This window comes from Coregonus clupeaformis, chromosome 15, assembly GCF_020615455.1.
Source record: "Coregonus clupeaformis isolate EN_2021a chromosome 15, ASM2061545v1, whole genome shotgun sequence".
Classification (NCBI taxonomy): Eukaryota; Metazoa; Chordata; class Actinopteri; order Salmoniformes; family Salmonidae; genus Coregonus; species Coregonus clupeaformis.
Window position 1 is genome coordinate 57,883,201 of NC_059206.1, and position 18,029 is coordinate 57,901,229.

Here is an 18,029-nt window from a genome sequence, read left to right on the forward strand (position 1 = left end):
ATACTTTGTTACCATACTATATAATCTTACCTGCCCCATTGTGGAACTTGCATATTCAGCAAAATGATGGGCCATTTGTGTTTGCATGGTGTCAACTGGGATATTTGAATATTATTGCATTATATACCATGTACATATGTCATAGATTGACCATACTTTAATGACTTATTATAGAATATAATAAAGTAGTATAGAATATGGCACGTACAGGGACATAGGGCATACAACACATACGGGGAATTCTGACCCGAGTTAAGTGTGCATAAATGGAACTTCCATTTTTATGCACATATCGGTCACTTTTCTCTCTACGCGTATTCTGACCTTGAATTTAAGCATGAAAATAGCATGAAATGAAGGTGTGGCGGAGGTGTGTCTACAGATACAGTACGCCGTATTCTGACCTTGACTTAATTACCTAATAATTCCACCACTTTTACGCGCGAGGAAACCATGAATAAGGTCGAGCTAACCTGCTGGTTCCAAGTGGAAAAAGCATCTACTTTCTTTTTTCCGATATAATCTCCATGCACTGTAATTTATAAATTGATCAGAGCTATTGATAAGAGCTAGGTAAATTAGTAATCCGTTTAGAAAAAAGGGATTGTAAATACACTTAGCAATTGTTTTAGATGATTTTTCCTTATGATTCCTGGAGACTAATGTGAAACCAATCATATGGAAGCAAACTGAAAATCAAATCAACATGAAAAGTGTTGCGGACCCTTTTCTACAGTGAAAATAAGCTATAAATCGCTGTGCCATTATTCAGAGACCCGGGCTTTTCTCAGTTATATTTTACAATTTGTATAATGTTAAATATTAGCCACTATTGGGGGCCACCGTCAGTATATACCCACATAAATTTATAACTCTCACTTTAGTGTTAGTTTCCTTTCATTTGGAGCCTACATTTTGCATCATTCTATTCCATTCTATTTACCTTTCTTTCCTCTGGCACGTCCATATAGTTGTTCCTGAGGGTTGCAAGCAATAGTGGATCATATTAGGCTAACGTTGTGCAATAATTTGGGACATGCAGCCTATTTGAATCATTATGGAACTAACCACACGTAGCAGTTTAAACCTGGATCCTGGCGCACGGTTCACGACGACAGGACCGTTGTCATACAGTTCCATGATTAGTGAGGATTAAGGTAGATTTATAGGACTATTGTTCAACCCCTATTGTACACTTTTTTCCACCTTTCAATATTTCATGCATTGAACTTGAATATGGCACTTTCATGATGAATCAAACCACTGTATTTTTTATTGATAAATATATTTAGTGCATAAAGCCTCTCCAACCCATTTTTTTATGATTCATACATACTTTCCTAACCCTAAAATGTGCCTAAATAATAACAAGATCAGAGTATTTATATATCTACCAGTTGGTGCTGAAAGACGAATATGCATATATTTAGATGGATTTCTTTAATTGATCCGTATATTCGGAACCTGTTCTCTCGATGTATTCTAGTGAGTCTGTTGACAAAATTCAAATTAAGGGTACACCGTATTTAAAGGGATGGTTTAAGATAAATGTACTGACAACCCTATTGAATGCAAACTCGCTACATACGTCAGTCTGAGATTGCCATCATTGAAGTAATTTGTGCTGAGGTCAAAATGAGGGGTGTTGTACAACACCAAGTCATCAGTGATTGGATCATCTCTAACCAATCAGAGTATCAAAGCCAAAACGAATTTTCAAAAGGCTGCTTTACCCAACCCATCGGTTTCTGGGACCAATCAGAATGTTCAGAATGTGTTTGTGTTTTAGAAATCGTCCGGTATGTACTCAGATCCAGACAAATGTCAGTGGGCGTGGCGTAGCGTTTGGCCAGAGCAAGGAGTGTGGGTAGCCAGACAAAGGGTTTTCAGCTGTTGAATTACATTTATTCAGCATGCAAGAGAACCATGCCTGCAAACCCTGTTATGCGACTGCATAGGGTAAGTTTGAATACCAGCTACTGAGAAGTGCATAGGAAAGGGGTGTGTAGGAAAGGCTTACATTTCCTAAATCTTAATAGGGCCCATACTGCATTACATTCAAACAAATGCAAATGTATAAACAGGACATGATACAACCAGATACAACTTGTATTATGTAGGCTACATTCACAAATGGGGGGTAGGGGTTTCCTTTTCAATGGATTATTGTACACATTTCATTACACATACAGTATTTGCTAATTTGGCACTGACAGTGAAACCATAACGAATGAGTTGAGTTCATAGGCAGCCGTTGGTCTACCTGATAGCCGTTGGTCTACCTGATTTGAAGGGTAACCCCTATTGGCTGAGGACATTGGGGTGGGGAGGAGGAACTTTCAGAGTTACGCGATAGACTACTCTTCATTCGGAACTCGAAAGCGTATGCGTCGACATCTCACGTATTGAGTTCTCACGGAGACGATTCTCTCCGGGGTGAGTCGTCTGTCAGTCGAATTTATTTATTTACAAAGGATATTTTATTTTTTTAATTGAGCCACGTCTGCAGCTAACGACACTGGATCTATGCAAACCCTACGAATTGTACGACTTTTTTTTAATTGAAAAGAGGAGGAATGTATCGTTTCTTTGTGAAACTAACGTTTCTTATTCCAGTCATCGTCATAACACAAGGTAAAGTGCCTGGAAAAAAGATACTGTAAAGTTATTTCTCCTAACGATTTAAACAATTGTGGACTTAATGTTTTAATTAAAATCACTATTATTAAGTGGAGTTGAATGACTGTTATGTTGATTTTGTTGAGTGCTGCAAGGAGATCACTTTTCGTTCATTTCAGTAAATGAGGGTTTAATGTTTGGGAAATAGGCTTCTGGTGTTCTGCAGTCTACGGATTGAAGTGGTACGGTAATCTGATATGGTTTAGAAGGCGCGTTGGCTATTTGATTTGCTTTATTACGGATCTCTGATCTTCTGCGTCTTTCTCAGTGCGAACAAGTTATGGGAACTCATTCCTCTGTGCCTTGGCACGTCAGTCTTTATCGTCTTTGCTTTACATTTTAGTTATTTAGCAGACGCTCTTATCCAGAGCGATGTACAGTTAGTGAGTGTATACATTTTTCATACTGGCCCCCCGTGGGAATCGAACCCACAACCCTGGCGTTGCAAGCGCCATGCTCTACCAACTGAGCTACGGGAGGGCCTTTGAGTTGTGAACTGTGTAATTTTTGTAAAACGTTTAGCCCACTAAGCATGTAGGCTATTGTTGATGTGTGCCTTTTTTTGAAAGTAAAAAAAAAAAACTTACACTTGATTTCGTCTAACTAGGCTATGTCTAGATTTTAAATTAGATACATTTTGTTTTCTTTCTCGTGAAGTAGGCAAAGGCTTAATTTTCACTGTGGAGCGAGAGTTTTGTGGTAGGCTATGGAACGCGTGTGTTGCGGAAGGCGTTGGTGGGGGGGTATTCTCTCTCTATGGGAGAGAGTGTGAGTCCCATAGGGGGTTGGGGTTTGTGGCTCGTTTTCTGGCTCGTGCTGGACTGTGATTTCTTTTGTTCACACATCTGAGCTCAGCAGCTGTTGCGCTTTCGCGCAAAGCTAGCCTTGACAGCCGCTAGTGGGTACTATGTATCTCCAATCATCTGGGCTTGATGTGCCCAGACGGTAATACACTCGTGTCCCCAGGCGACTGGTTCGTACATCTTTCTAGAGCGCAGACCTTAAGATCACTGACGTCATGATTTGACCTCGTATTTTTCCGAGTTCCCAGTTGTTTTGAATGCGGCATCAATGTGGGCAAACATTATGGATATACTGCCAAGATACAGGTCTCTCCGCGCTAACAATGGGAGTCGGCACCGCGGTCTGTCTAATTCCTGCCTATCCTTTTTTGGGAGATTGGTGGATACATCTCATTATTGTAATCCTTTTTTTCATATTCGATGAGAGTGGTTCACGTTAACCGCCTGTATTCAATGGAGAGAGATGCTATGCTACTAGCGTCATGCCATGAATATGCATAGCCATCTCGAGACAACTCAGATATAGTGTGTTTTCAAAGTTGTCAGGATGTCACGTGTCCTACTTATCAGTACACTCGTAACAATTTAACCATTACGAAACTTATATTCAATCAAATAAACCTCACGTAGCAAATTAGCCATTAATTTTTTGTTGTTGACCAAATTCGACAAATACAAAAACTAATGTCTTGGTGGGCGAAACAAAAAAAAAACGCCACCTGCTGGAGGGAGACATTGCTTTGGCAATGTAAACATATGTTTCCCATGCCAAAAAGCCCCTTAAATTGAATTGACAGATTTTTGGCCGAGTTGGGCCTCTCTCTTCCTCTCTGATGTGGGGAACATCAGGAAGTAGCATTAGCCACCACCATGCATGCTACTAGCCTCACCGGCCAACAAGTTGTCTAGGCCTACAGGGTCCCCCAAACCACAGCGTGCACATTACATGATTAGTTTCAAAGCACACATCTCAGTTGGCATTTAGCAAAAATGGTTATTGTGCAGGTATTATTAATGTGAATTGGCTTTTAAAGTTCCACTTTCTGCAGCCTATGTCTTACGGTAAAATAATGTTTTTACAGTGGGCCTATTAAGAGTTTCATGACTGAATTATATGTGTGGAATATGTTTTTGTGTGAATTACTGTGATTTTGTGAGAGCGTTACTGTTGCTCCTTTATAACAGATTTTTCTCTACAGGTCTAAGATGCTCTCGAACTACTGAATCATGTCTGAACGGAGGGAGGTGTGAGGCCTCCCCTGATGGAAACGGAGAATGCAGGTAAGTAGTCCATAGTCCACATATTAACAACACTTCGCTGAATGGCTTTACTTGTTTGATATCAACATCAGAACTTTTCCCCCAATACCAGGCCAGTTATTACAACCGTGATCAGGATTTTGAGTTTGGGTGTTTCTGAGCACTGGAGTTCAAAGTTGGGTTATTGGAACTCTGAAGTTATCCTTGGGTATTTTGTAAGGTGCATGGTGCAGTGTTATGGGTATTGTAAGGTTTTGATAATAGTGTGTGGTATTAGACATATTAGATTGTTCTTTGGTAGGCTATAGAGGCAAGGGGCCTTGTGTTCCCCCTCATTCCAGCCTTTGAGAGGCAGCTCTGCTCGGCAACTAGAGGCCCTCAACTTTCCTCTGAGCAAGGTCCTTCCTGTAGCCACAGAGCACCGCACGTCTGCACTTAAAAAAAAAAAAAGACTGAAAGAGAAGTGCCCCCCCCGCTTATGAATGCAGGACCCTTCCCCGGCGGAGTGAGGGACGCGTCCCAGTCCTAAATCTTGTTTTTCTGCTCTTTCATGGGGCGACAGCTGGGGATTGCATGCCGCCCGGCGACCATTGTCCCCTAGTCAGAGTAATGCTGTGTGACTAATCAGAGTGGGGCTTCCCAAGAACGCTACAACTACTATCCCCCCCCCCCTGCAAAAAACGCCACAACACACCCCAAAACCCTTGCCGTACCCCGTTCGAGGGCTTGTCTCCTGATTTATGAATAGGCACTCTCCCCCTTGTGAACTCCAGTAGAGGGCCAGATGGCGCTGAAATGTAATTAGATTGGATGTTATTGGTGGAGTCAGATTAATTGGAGTAAACTGAAGAAATTTGAAAGCAAACAAGTGGGAGTGAGTGGAGCAGATGAGGGCTCTCTAGCCTGGGCCTGATGCTGGTGCAGGGATGGGCAGTGTATGTTACAAAATACTATGTATTTATATACTTAATATTTTTACATTTGTATTTAAAGACCTGCTGCAAAAACCCTTCATGCAATTTATAATGAAGATACAAAAGACCTGTGTTCATCCCTGAAAATATGTTGTTGCAAAAAATGATGTCTCTTTTTTTATCACCATGGTGCTGGTGGCCTCTCTGAAGGAGTTCAGTGGTGGGCTACTGGGTGGGTGTGGCCTGATGGCATTTGGGGAAGGCCCCACTCTTGGGACAGAGGGACCCATGCTAGCCCATGGGCCACAACTCAATTACATCTGAATTGGATGTGCCTTTTGTTAAGTAAATCAGTTTTTAAATGAGGTTAAAAGGAGACTGGATTGCCAAGACAGGATAGGGGCATCTAGTGGGCCTCATCAGAGGGAGATGTGGATGTCTCTGTCCACTCTCTCCTTAGGCTGTGTTTACACAGGCAGCCCAATTCTGATATTTTCAAAAGACCAATTAGTGAAAAAAAGATCAGAATTGGGCTGCCTGTCAAAACGCAGCCTTAGTCTTCCTCTCATTCATCATTTATCTCTACTTTCCTCACCAAGCCAAACAACCATCTATCATACTGGACATTTAGGTGTGTCAGTGTCAATATTCAAGGGTCAGTGTGGAGCGTCACTGGGAGGGAATTGATGATTATCAAGCTCATGTTTATTTATTAAGTTTATGATACACACACGGGTCGTTCCACCTCAAAAAATACAAGAAAGAGGATTTAGACACCCACCATCTCAGATAGTTCTGAAATCGTTTGTTTTTAGAAACAGAAAAGATACGGATTCCTGCAAGATTGTTTTGTATTTTTGAAATATAATTTGATATCTGAGAAATTAAGCTAATTGATTGAACCCAAATTTGCCATTTTAATTTATAATATTCAATAAATATAGTACCTAACATCCGATTTGGACTAAACTTATTTCTAACAATGAGTTAGATATGAGGAATCCAAACGAATGGTCAAAAGCCACCCATTGACACCCCACGCCAATCCCACCCCAACAACAGTTATATAGTATCAGTTCTCTATGTTTGACAAGTAGTATGGAGCTGCGGCTCAGAGTATTGTTTCTTCATCCTATGTTATTTATTCCCAGTGAATTTGGTGATGTTTTTTCACCCTGCTCAGATAATTTAGTAATTTAAGTTGTTATGTTTGTGTCCCATCCTACATCCTGATATTACCAGATTCTGACCACTAGATGCTGTTTCAAATCATCCTAAAGTATCTCAAATTCGATCGTGTAAAATTATTTGGATATGAAGCGTGAAAATACTAATATAGGTACCACTGACTTGCATTGGATTTGTGCCACAAAAAAGTTAACATTTGAAACAGTGGCTAGGTAAACAAAACCAAAGGACTGGTTGCTGTCATATCTTGTCTATAGACTGCTTACAGGGTAAGGAAACCAATATGATATTTTAAAAAATATCACCTAACAGCAGTAACAGCACCATCTAGTGGTCAGAACCTGGTAATATCAGGATGTAGGATGGGAAATTACATTTACATCATTTAGCAGACGCTCTTATCCAGAGCGACTTACAAATTGGTGCATTCAACTTATGATAGCTAGTGGGACAACCACCTTTTTTTTAATGGGGGGTGGGGGAAGAAGGATTACTTTATACTATTCCAGGTATTCCTTAAAGAGGTAGGGTTTCAAGTGTCTCCGGAAGGTGGTCAGTGACTACGCTGTCCTGGCGTCGTGGGGGAGCTTGTTCTAACAACTAATGGATACCCAATAAACCTAACAACTTCAATGACTAATATCTCTGAACAGGGGGGGGAAAAACATCACCAAATTCACTGAGAACACATTACATAGGATGAAGAAAAACTACTCAGAGCCGCAGCTCCGTACTACTCCATACATAGAACTGATACTGTATAATCGTTGGGTTAGGATTGGTGTGGGGTCTGTTGGTTGCTTTTGACAATTTCTTTGGATTCCTCATGTCTAACTCAGTTTAATTTCCCAGAGATCAAATTATATTCCAACAAAATAATGTTGCAGGAATTCTAATCTTATCTCTTTCTAACTACAGAAACGATTTCAGGACAATCTGAAATGGTGGGTATCATGGCTTGCTGAAATGACATGGAATGACCCCCAACTGTTTACGTGGAATGACCCCCAACTGTTTACGTGGAATAACCTAAGGTAGCTATGTTGTCTTGGGAAAAGTTTGCCCTAGTTTCAGTGTGTGGTTTGATTGATGTGATGGTGCTGAGTTCCATCAGAGGTGGGCAGGTGGCAGCAGCAGAAATGTCAAAGGGCATTTAGCACGTCATCTGGTCATTTGATCACCCTTTTACTTATTTTTAGGAATTTACAAATGACTGAAGTCATTCTTGATAAAATGATCCAGAGATTGGGCCCATGACACAGATGGCAGTTATGATGAGGTGGAGTTTGACTCAAGAATATACTGGGATAGATTTCAGACAGACTCAATCAGAGACCTGACAGGTCAAAGATTTAGAGGGAGTTAGAATGGGACATGGTAGGGGCTTAGCCTGGTCCAGATATGCATACTTTAGTTCAGCCAACTTCTCTGACAAGCAAAATTAATAGAACGTATTCCCATTCAAGTCAATGTTTTATGATGGATGAACTGGTGGCCATATTCTATATATGGTTAAAGGACCAAGCTAAAACGCATCCAGATCTGGACCAAACTAGTAGGGATTAGGTTTGGGTTTAGAACAGGACATGGTTTTACTGACATTTTTCCGCTGCTCCTTCCTGCAGGATTGCCTCCCCTCCCCGAAAACAGGAAGTACTTTTTTGGGGGGGAAAGTCGCCCATCTTTTCTGTCCTCCACCTCCGGCTCCAAGAATAGCTATTTTATTTAAAGCCTTTCGACATGGATCATCCCCAAAACAGAATGTTCACCTTATGGCTTCCCATCCTTCCCTCCACTTGTATCAACATTAGTTTGGTCTGAGGGAGTTTTGTCTGACAATGAGTTTGGTCTGAATGGCACACCTGGTCACTTTCACACTGCCTCCACTCAATCTCAGGAGTGACTGAGTCAAATGTGTTGTGCCAATTTACCGTTTATGTGGCACTACAGACAGACCAAATTGTGGTTCTCAGTAGGTTCTCAGTAGCTCAGCTGGTAGAGCACGGCGCTTGTAACGCCAAGGTAGTGGGTTCGATCCCCGGGACCACCCATACACAAAAAAATTAAAAATAAAATGTATGCACGCATGACTGTAAGTCGCTTTGGATAAAAGCGTCAGCTAAATGGCATATTATATTATTATTATAGACCACATCAGTGTGCCCTCATGGGAAAGGCCTCAGCAGCAGGGATTCTGCAAAGTGAGAGGTTATCTCAAGTCCTGTGTTGGTGTGTGGTGAAGCTTCCTGTTTCTCACAGTGTCTGAATGTTCTCTAATAGCCAAAATGTGTGTTTGTGCGCACACGTGTGTGTGTGCATTTGAGTCCAATTTACAGTGATATCAGTCATGGTCAGGCTTTAGATGTTGAGATGTCGTTGCCCTCCCAGCTCTTTTAGCCTTATCGTCTCCTGTGAATAAAAGTTGACTTCAATGGTCTGTGTTTGACAGTCTTCCGAAATTGCAGCCTAATGGATACCCCAAATACTAATGATATGTACATGGTCTGGTTACTTAAGACGTAGGGAGGTTGGTTGGGGAGGATGGGTGGATGTATAACGCAAACATTGGGTGTATAACGCAAAGGTTGCGTGTTTAAATCGCGTTAGAAACAACTTGAACATCTTGGCTAATTAGCAACTTTAGCTAACCACAACCATAGTGTTTTGCAACTACTTAGCATGTTAGCTACCCCTTAAAGTGTCCGCATGCTTCCCATCTGAAACAGTTCGCAACAGTTAGTGCATATACACTGCTCAAAAAAATTAAGGGAACACTTAAACAACACAATGTAACTCCAAGTCAATCACACTTCTGTGAAATCAAACTGTCCACTTAGGAAGCAACACTGATTGACAATAAATGTCACATGCTGTTGTGCAAATGGAATAGACAACAGGTGGAAATTATAGGCAATTAGCAAGACACCCCCAATAAAGGACTGGTTTTGCAGGTGGTGACCACAGACCACTTCTCAGTTCCTATGCTTCCTGGCTGATGTTTTGGTCACTTTTGAATGTTGGCGGTGCTTTCACTCTAGTGGTAGCATGAGACGGAGTCTACAACCCACACAAGTGGCTCAGGTAGTGCAGCTCATCCAGGATGGCACATCAATGCGAGCTGTGGCAAGAAGGTTTGCTGTGTCTGTCAGCGTAGTGTCCAGAGCATGGAGGCGCTACCAGGAGACAGGCCAGCACATCAGGAGACGTGGAGGAGGCCATAGGAGGGCAACAACCCAGCAGCAGGACTGCTACCTCCGCCTTTGTGCAAGGAGGAGCACTGCCAGAGCCCTGCAAAATGACCTCCAGCAGGCCACAAAGGTGCATGTGTCTGCTCAAACGGTCAGAAACAGACTCCGTGAGGGTGGTATGAGGGCCCGACGTCCACAGGTGGGGGTTGTGCTTACAGCCCAACACCGTGCAGGACGTTTGGCATTTGCCAGAGAACACCAAGATTGGCAAATTCGCCACTGGCGCCCTGTGCTCTTCACAGATGAAAGCAGGTTCACACTGAGCACATGTGACAGTGTCTGGAGACGCCGTGGAGAACGTTCTGCTGCCTGCAACATCCTCCAGCATGACCGGTTTGGCGGTGGGTCAGTCATGGTGTGGGGTGGCATTTCTTTGTGGGGCCGCACAGCCCTCCATGTGCTCGCCAGAGGTAGCCTGACTGCCATTAGGTACCGAGATGAGATCCTCAGACCCCTTGTGAGACCATATGCTGGTGCGGTTGGCCTAGGGTTCCTCCTAATGCAAGACAATGCTAGACCTCATGTGGCTGGAGTGTGTCAGCAGTTCCTGCAAGAGGAAGGCATTGATGCTATGGACTGGCCCGCACGTTCCCCAGACCTGAATCCAATTGAGCAAATCTGGGACATCATGTCTCGCTCCATCCACCAACGCCACATTGCACCACAGACTGTCCAGGAGTTGGTGGATGCTTTAGCCCAGGTCTGGGAGGAGATCCCTCAGGAGACCATCCGCCAACTCATCAGGAGCATGCCCAGGCGTTGTAGGGAGGTCATACAGGCACGTGGAGGCCACACACACTACTGAGCCTCATTTTGACTTGTTTTAAGGACATTACATCAAAGTTGGATCAGCCTGTAGTGTGGTTTTCCACTTTAATTTTGAGGGTGACTCCAAATCCAGACCTCCATGGGTTGATACATTTGATTTCCATTGATCATTTTTGTGTAATTTTGTTGTCAGCACATTCAACTATGTAAATAAAAAAGTATTTAATAAGATTATTTCATTCATTCAGATCTAGGATGTGTTATTTTAGTGTTCCCTTAATTATTTTGAGCAGTGTATTATGATGACAGTTTGTGACGTTTTTGTTCGTTTTGTTCTTCGGCATAGGGTTATTCGGCTGTTCGTGCACACACACAAAATTCTCGAGGCAAGCCGAAGTTCGGAAGCCGAAGTCTACGCCCTGTCATTGGTCAACATGATTCTTCAATGAAGTGTTTGTTGTTATTCAATGATAGAAGACTCGTTTTCATGCAAATTTTTTCACTTGAGAAATACTGCACCAAACATCTTAGTTAGATGTAAAATTGCACGACTAAGATCTCCTCGGCAAAAACATCAAAATGAGTCAGAAGTTTACATACACCTTAGCCAAATACATTTAAACTCAGTTTTTCACAATTCCTGACATTTAATCCTAGTAAAAATTCCCTGTTTTATGTCAGTTAGGATCACCACTTTATTTTAAGAATGTGAAATGTCAGAATAATAGTAGAGAGAATTATTTATTTCATCACATTCCCAGTGGGTCAGAAGTTTACATACACTCAATTAGTATTTGGTAGAATTGCCTTTAAATTGTTTAACTTGGGTCAAACGTTTTGGGTAGCCTTCCACAAGCTTCCCACAATAAGTTGGGTGAATTTTGGCCCATTCCTCCTGACAGAGCTGGTGTAACTGAGTCAGGTTTGTAGGCCTCCTTGCTCAGACACGCTTTTTCAGTTCTGCCCACAAATTGTCTATAGGATTGAGGTCGGGGCTTTGTGATGGCCACTCCAATACCTTGACTTTGTTGTCCTTAAGCCATTTTGCCACAACTTTGGAAGTATGCTTGAGATGTTGCTTCAATATATCCACATAATTTTCCTTCCTCATGATGCCATCTATTTTGTGAAGTGCACAAGTCCCTCCTGCAGCAAAGCACCCCCACAGCATGATGCTGCCACCCCCGTGCTTCATGGTTGGGATGGTGTTCTTCGGCTTGCAAGCCTACCCCTTTTTCCTCCAAACATAACGATGGTCATGATGGCCAAACAGTTCTATTTTTGTTTCATCAGACCAGAGGACATTTCTCCAAAAAGTACGATCTTTGTCCCCATGTGCAGTTGCAAACCGTAGTCTGGCTTTTTTATGGCGGTTTTGGAGCAGTGGCTTCTTCCTTGCTGAGAGGCCTTTCGGGTTATGTCGATATAGGACTCGTTTTACAGTTGATATAGATACTTTTGTACCTGTTTCCTCCAGCATCTTCACAAGGTCCTTTGCTGTTGTTCTAGGATTGATTAGCACTTTTCGCACCAAAGTACGTTAATCTCTAGGAGACAGAACGCGTCTCCTTCCTGAGTGGTATGACGCCTGCGTGGTCCCATGGTGTTTATACTTGTGTATTATTGTTTGTACAGATGAACGTGGTACCTTCAGGCATTTGGAAATTGCTCCCAAGGATGAACCAGACTTGTGGAGGTCTACAATTTTTTTTCTGAGGTCTTGGCTGATTTCTTTTGATTTTCCCATGATGTCAAGCAAAGAGGCACTGAGTTTGAAGGTAGGCCTTGAAATACATCCACAGGTACACATCCAATTGACTCAATGATGTCAATTAGCCTATCAGAAGCTTCTAAAGCCATGACATAATTTTCTGGAATTTTCCAAGCTGTTTAAAGGCACAGTCAACTTAGTGTATGTAAACTTCTGACCCACTGGAATTGTGATACAGTGAATTATAAGTGAAATAATCTGTCTGTAAACAATTGTTGGAAAATTTACTTGTGTCATGCACAAAGTAGATGTCCTAACCGACTTGCCAAAACTATAGTTTGTTAACAAGAAATTTGTGGAGTGGTTGAAAAACTAGTTTTAATGACTCCAACCTTTTCTCGTTTTTCAAGCGAAGGTCTATTAAGGGAGTATGTGAAACTCTAAGATTGTGTTCAGAGGAACGCATTTAGCCTCTGCGATGCTCCGCCACGATTCAAGGAATGCTGCTCTTCATTTGTCCTCCTATAGGATTACTCTGTGCTCTCTGGCAAAGCTCAGCTCATAGTTGAGGCTTAAGGCTGTATCAGGAGCCGGCCAATGTGGCACAGGGTCAAGCGCCAAGCATGTGGGCAGGTGTTGGGCATTTATTGGCTTTTAAGTCTCAAGGGCCGAACCATTCCCAAGTGCTGAATTTCCATTGGAGATTTGCCCCAAGTTTTACCAAAAGGCCCAACTGCCCAGCTCCAGTGACTCACTGGGCCATGGTCTCAGCGGACCTGATCTGACTTGGGGCGAATGCAAGGCCGCTGGGAAATGTTATATAACATTTGCTAACTGTGGACATTGGTTAAAACTTTCCACGGTTAACACCTTCTCACAAAGCAACTGTTTTGATAATGCAGCAGTTGTTGATACTGCTCCTCACAATTCCTCAGTGTCAGCCCTAGCTATGTAAACACGCTTCCCAAAAAATAACACTAGACCTTACATTAATTAACATAATCACTGGAGACACTCTAGTGCTGCTATTGAAAAAAGCTGAAGATGCCTGGAGCTCTGATACGGGTCTAGGGTTGGGGGCCGGTGGTGAGTCAGGTGGGCGCCGGGGGGCACTCTAATCTCCCCAGACGTAGTTTGGCTAGACTTAGTTTGAAGAGAGCAGAGTTGGAGAGAGACTCTTGCACTTTCTCTTGAGCTATGTTTTATAGCCTACCTTTTTGGAGTTGGGCGATTTTCAGACGGAGACAAATATGGGTAATCAATATGTATTTCTAGACAATGTAGTAAATTATATCCTAATCATATTTAGGAAGTTAATATCCTTGGAATGATAACTGCCCCGTGCTTCTCCGCCCATGCATAGGCTATAGAATACAATTTTAATTGAGACCACACGCGCACCTGATCTCACACCTATGGCTACTGAATTTAAAGCAGCAAGAATGATGAGAGCGGACACTTGCACTTTCTCTTGAGTTACATTTGCATGTAGGATATAGCCTACCTTTTAGGAGGACGATTTGCAGGCTGAGACAAATAAATGGGTAATCAATATTTATTGAAAATAAAAAGGCGCAACGCTCGCTCACAATGGTAGCTTAGTCTACACCCCATCGTCAGTGATTGATCAACAGTACTACTCCTAGTAGGAGTGGGAAGATGAAGTGTTGTCATTCAACGAGAGACGACCAGATTTCATGCACATTTTTTCACTTGAGAAATACTGCACCAAACATCTTAGCTAGAATTAATGACAGATTTCTTGATTTATCTTAGATTAATTCGGACTATTTTGAGGAAGTGTTTCTGGCTATGTTGTTGCTACAGTGGCTCAACAGGGACAAATAACAGTAATATTGCAGTTTTTTATTTATTTTTTAAGCGAAGGTCTTTAGGGAGTATGAGAGCCCAGACGGTCGCTTCGCCTAGCCAAGTTCTGCTAGGAACAAACCAAACCTATGTATTCGGACGACTTTAAGGTGCTCCGATATTATTACAATTGGAGTTCTACACTTGTAGGCTACTTACTTTCTTGTCCAAATGGTGAGAACCAAGCAAACCGTTTGACCACCTGCAAAGTGAATGCTGATTTCATGGGTAGGGTATAAACAAAGAACTGTACAGCAGTTGATACACCAGCTCAATGTATAGTCGCAGACACGAACACATGAATGAACACACACACACACACACACACACACACACACACACACACACACACACACACACACACACACACACACACACACACACACATCAACAGAGTGGTTATGCTCCCAGTCCAACTAGCTAGCAGATGTAGACCTCCAGGGGTCAGGGCCTGGGTAATGATTAAACAAGGGAACTTCTAGAAGACTACAACCTCTCCCTCAACTTGAGCAAGACAAAGGAGCTGATCGTGGCCCCAGGAAAAGGAGGGTCGAGCACGCCCCCATTCACATCGACGGGACTGTAGTGGAGCGGGTCGAGAGCTTCATGTTCCTTGGTGTCCACATCACTAAGGACCTATCATGGTCCAAACACACCAAGACAGTCGTGAAGAGGGCACGACAACGCCTCTTCCCCCTCAGGAGGCTGAAAAGATTTGGCATGTGACCTCAGATCCTCAAAAAGTTCTACAGCTGCACCATCGAGAGCATCCTGACTGGTTGCATCACCGCTTGATATGGCAACTGCTCGGCATCCGACCGCAAGGCGCTACATAGGGTAGTGCGAACGGCCCAGTATATCACTGGGCCGAGCTTCCTGCCTTCCAGGACCTCTATACCAGGCGGTGTCAGAGGAAGGCCATAAAAATTGTCAAAGACTCCAGCAACCCAAGTCATAGACTTAACTCTGCTACCACACGGCATGCAGTACTAGAGCGCTAAGTCTGGGATCAAAAGGCTCCTGAACAGCTTCTACCCCCAAGCCATAGGACTTCTGAACAGTTAATCAAATGGTTACCCGGACTATTTGCATTGACCCCCTTATTTTATTATAATTTTTTGCACTGACTCTCTTGAAAATGCTCAATGTACACTCACTGGACTCTAACCACACACTCACACATACTACACTGACACTCCAACACAGAGACACACACACACACACACACACACACACACACACACACACACAAAACACACACACAAACACACATACATTCACATTCCTTCACACTCTTCACATACGCTGCTGCTACTGTTTATTATCTATGTATAGTCACTTTACCCCTACCTACATGTACATATTACCTCGACTAACCCGTACCCCTGCACATTGACTCGGTACTGGTACCCCTCGTATATAGCCTCGTTATTGTTATTTTATTGTTACTATTTTTCCTTTAGTTTATTTAGCAAATGTTTCTTACTTACTTTTTAAAAACTCTGTTGGTTAAGGGCTTGTAAGTAAGCATTTCAAGGTAAGGTCTGCACCTGTGGTATTCGGCGCATGTGACAAATATAATTTCATTTGAAGACAAACATAATGATGAAGGGGCGGAAAAAGATGAACAAGTAAGAAGGTTGAACAAGTAAGAAAGGGGGTGGTGGTGTGGGGAAAGGGAAAGGAGGGAGTTTACTTGAGCAGTGGCAACAAACAGCTTGAAGTGGCACACTTCTTCATGCACACACACATAAACACCAGAATGTTTTTTTTTGTCCGCGCTACAGACGGCTATATCGGCCCGCTAATAAAGGACTAGTAAAGGCCCAGTGCACTACGTTTGTGAAGGAAAAAAAAGTGGGAGTTGGGGGCTGTTTTTGTGTAGGAGGCTAAAGTCACCCTCAGTGGCAGATGGCAGATCAGGCCCTATATGGGGAAGGGAGTAGGGGAGGAGAGGGGGCTGACCCAAAGTCACAAATGTGTTTGGGGTCAGGGTTCAGGGAAGCATCTGCTCTGGCCCTGAGGGGACATTACATTGCTGGGAGAGACCTGTTGCTGTGGTGTGTTGCCGAGGCCTGATGGGTTTTACAGCGTGGGGGGGGGGCTGACTTCAGGACAAAGAAGATCCGTTACAGTGAGGGGATGGGGGAAACACACATAGGCAGGCACGCGCATAAATATGCAGACACACAGACTCCACCTCCGTCTTTGTCTTTATTCGTCTATTTCGCACAAACACAACTCTCTCCATACATATTGTACAATAGTACTGTGAGCCCCTGACACATCCAAAAAAGGTTATCCTGCTGGACGTATTGAGTCATGTTACAGTGAAAAGTGAAGTCTGCATGGGAGGCAAAGAAACTTCAAAGACACGGTTTTGCCAATTGCCTCTGGTTGGACCCCTGGGGAGGGTAGAGCGGTTAGCCTCACCCCCAGTCCTCATATCGTAGTGAGTCAACCACAGAGTCTCCCAACAGGCACGTGTGAGGTCTGAGATGAGGGCTGTAAAAATTACAAAAAAAAACAGGGCTGAGAGCAATGACTGTATATATGAATGGACAAAGCCATCAATCACGTGACACCATTCATTCCTATGTGAAGACTCAATAGCGCATTGAAGCCAAATAAAGTCGGTTAAGATGGCGTCGCATGGAGACATAACATGCGCAGTTTGAGCCACTCCAGGGTGACGTTGCAGGCTAGCTCAGTGCTGCCTCCTCTCATTGAGTAACTCCAGTTGAAGGCAGAACGGGGTACTGCAGGCTGCCATTAGCAACTAAATTATCCTTAACTTCGTCTGTGTGCGATTAAAAAAATAATCTGTTCAAGGACATACATCTGGTGCATTACAAACAATTATTGGTACCATGGTTGTCTTCAGAAAATATATTTTTCTATACACGAAGATTCACCTCGGCAGATTTTTCCATTCACTGTAATGGTGGAATCTGTTTTCTGCAGTACCGTGGTCGGCCTTGAACTTCTGTGGCTTAAATGAGAGGGGCAGTCGTTCTCCCCTGGCTGAGCGTGAAAGAGATCATGGGTCATCACTTTCATGGCAGTAAAGCTTTTTTTGAATTTGAGAGGGAGAGAGAGAGGATTCACAAGTGAGAGTATTTAGAGGAAGTAAGCGGTGGTGTTGCATGGTGTACTGAAACTTCTGTACTTTTTCGACACTATAACACAAAACGCTCAGGTGTTAGAATTTGTTACTTTCTGTTCTTCTATAAAAATGTGTTGCACATTTTGGAAATCACCTAAATGTATTGAACTTATTAGAAAATTAATTAATTAGCCCAAGCTTATCATAAAACATGAACAGATTGCGTCAATGATTCGTATTCCCTGCGACTTTCTGAAGAGGTAACGGCACGGGAATGCCCCTGTCTGTGTGTGCGGTGCGTGTATGTCTACCACTTTGTGTAGCCGTTAGTGATGCTAATGATAACCGTCTTCAGGTAGATGGAAAGGCTTTCCCAAAAATCTTATTAATTAAAAGTTAAGTACAAAGTAGCCTATACCTACCTGGCAGAATCATGATTATTTATGTCAATCCAGTGGGCATTTGTTTTGCAATCTCCATCTC

General features: G+C 42.9%; 1 protein-coding gene across 2 annotated transcripts in view; it reads left to right on the forward strand.

Moving 5' to 3' along the window:
* Positions 1-2,382: 2,382 nt before the first annotated feature.
* The window catches only part of LOC121582746 (neurogenic locus notch homolog protein 1), a 57,921-nt gene continuing 42,274 nt past the window's right edge, over positions 2,383-18,029 (forward strand). For both annotated transcript variants that reach the window (XM_041898823.1, XM_041898824.1), the window contains exons 1-2: positions 2,383-2,634; positions 4,682-4,763. In XM_041898823.1, the coding sequence (XP_041754757.1) occupies positions 2,577-2,634; positions 4,682-4,763 (140 nt within the window). In that variant the 5' untranslated portion in view covers positions 2,383-2,576. The remainder of the gene's footprint in view (positions 2,635-4,681; positions 4,764-18,029) is intronic.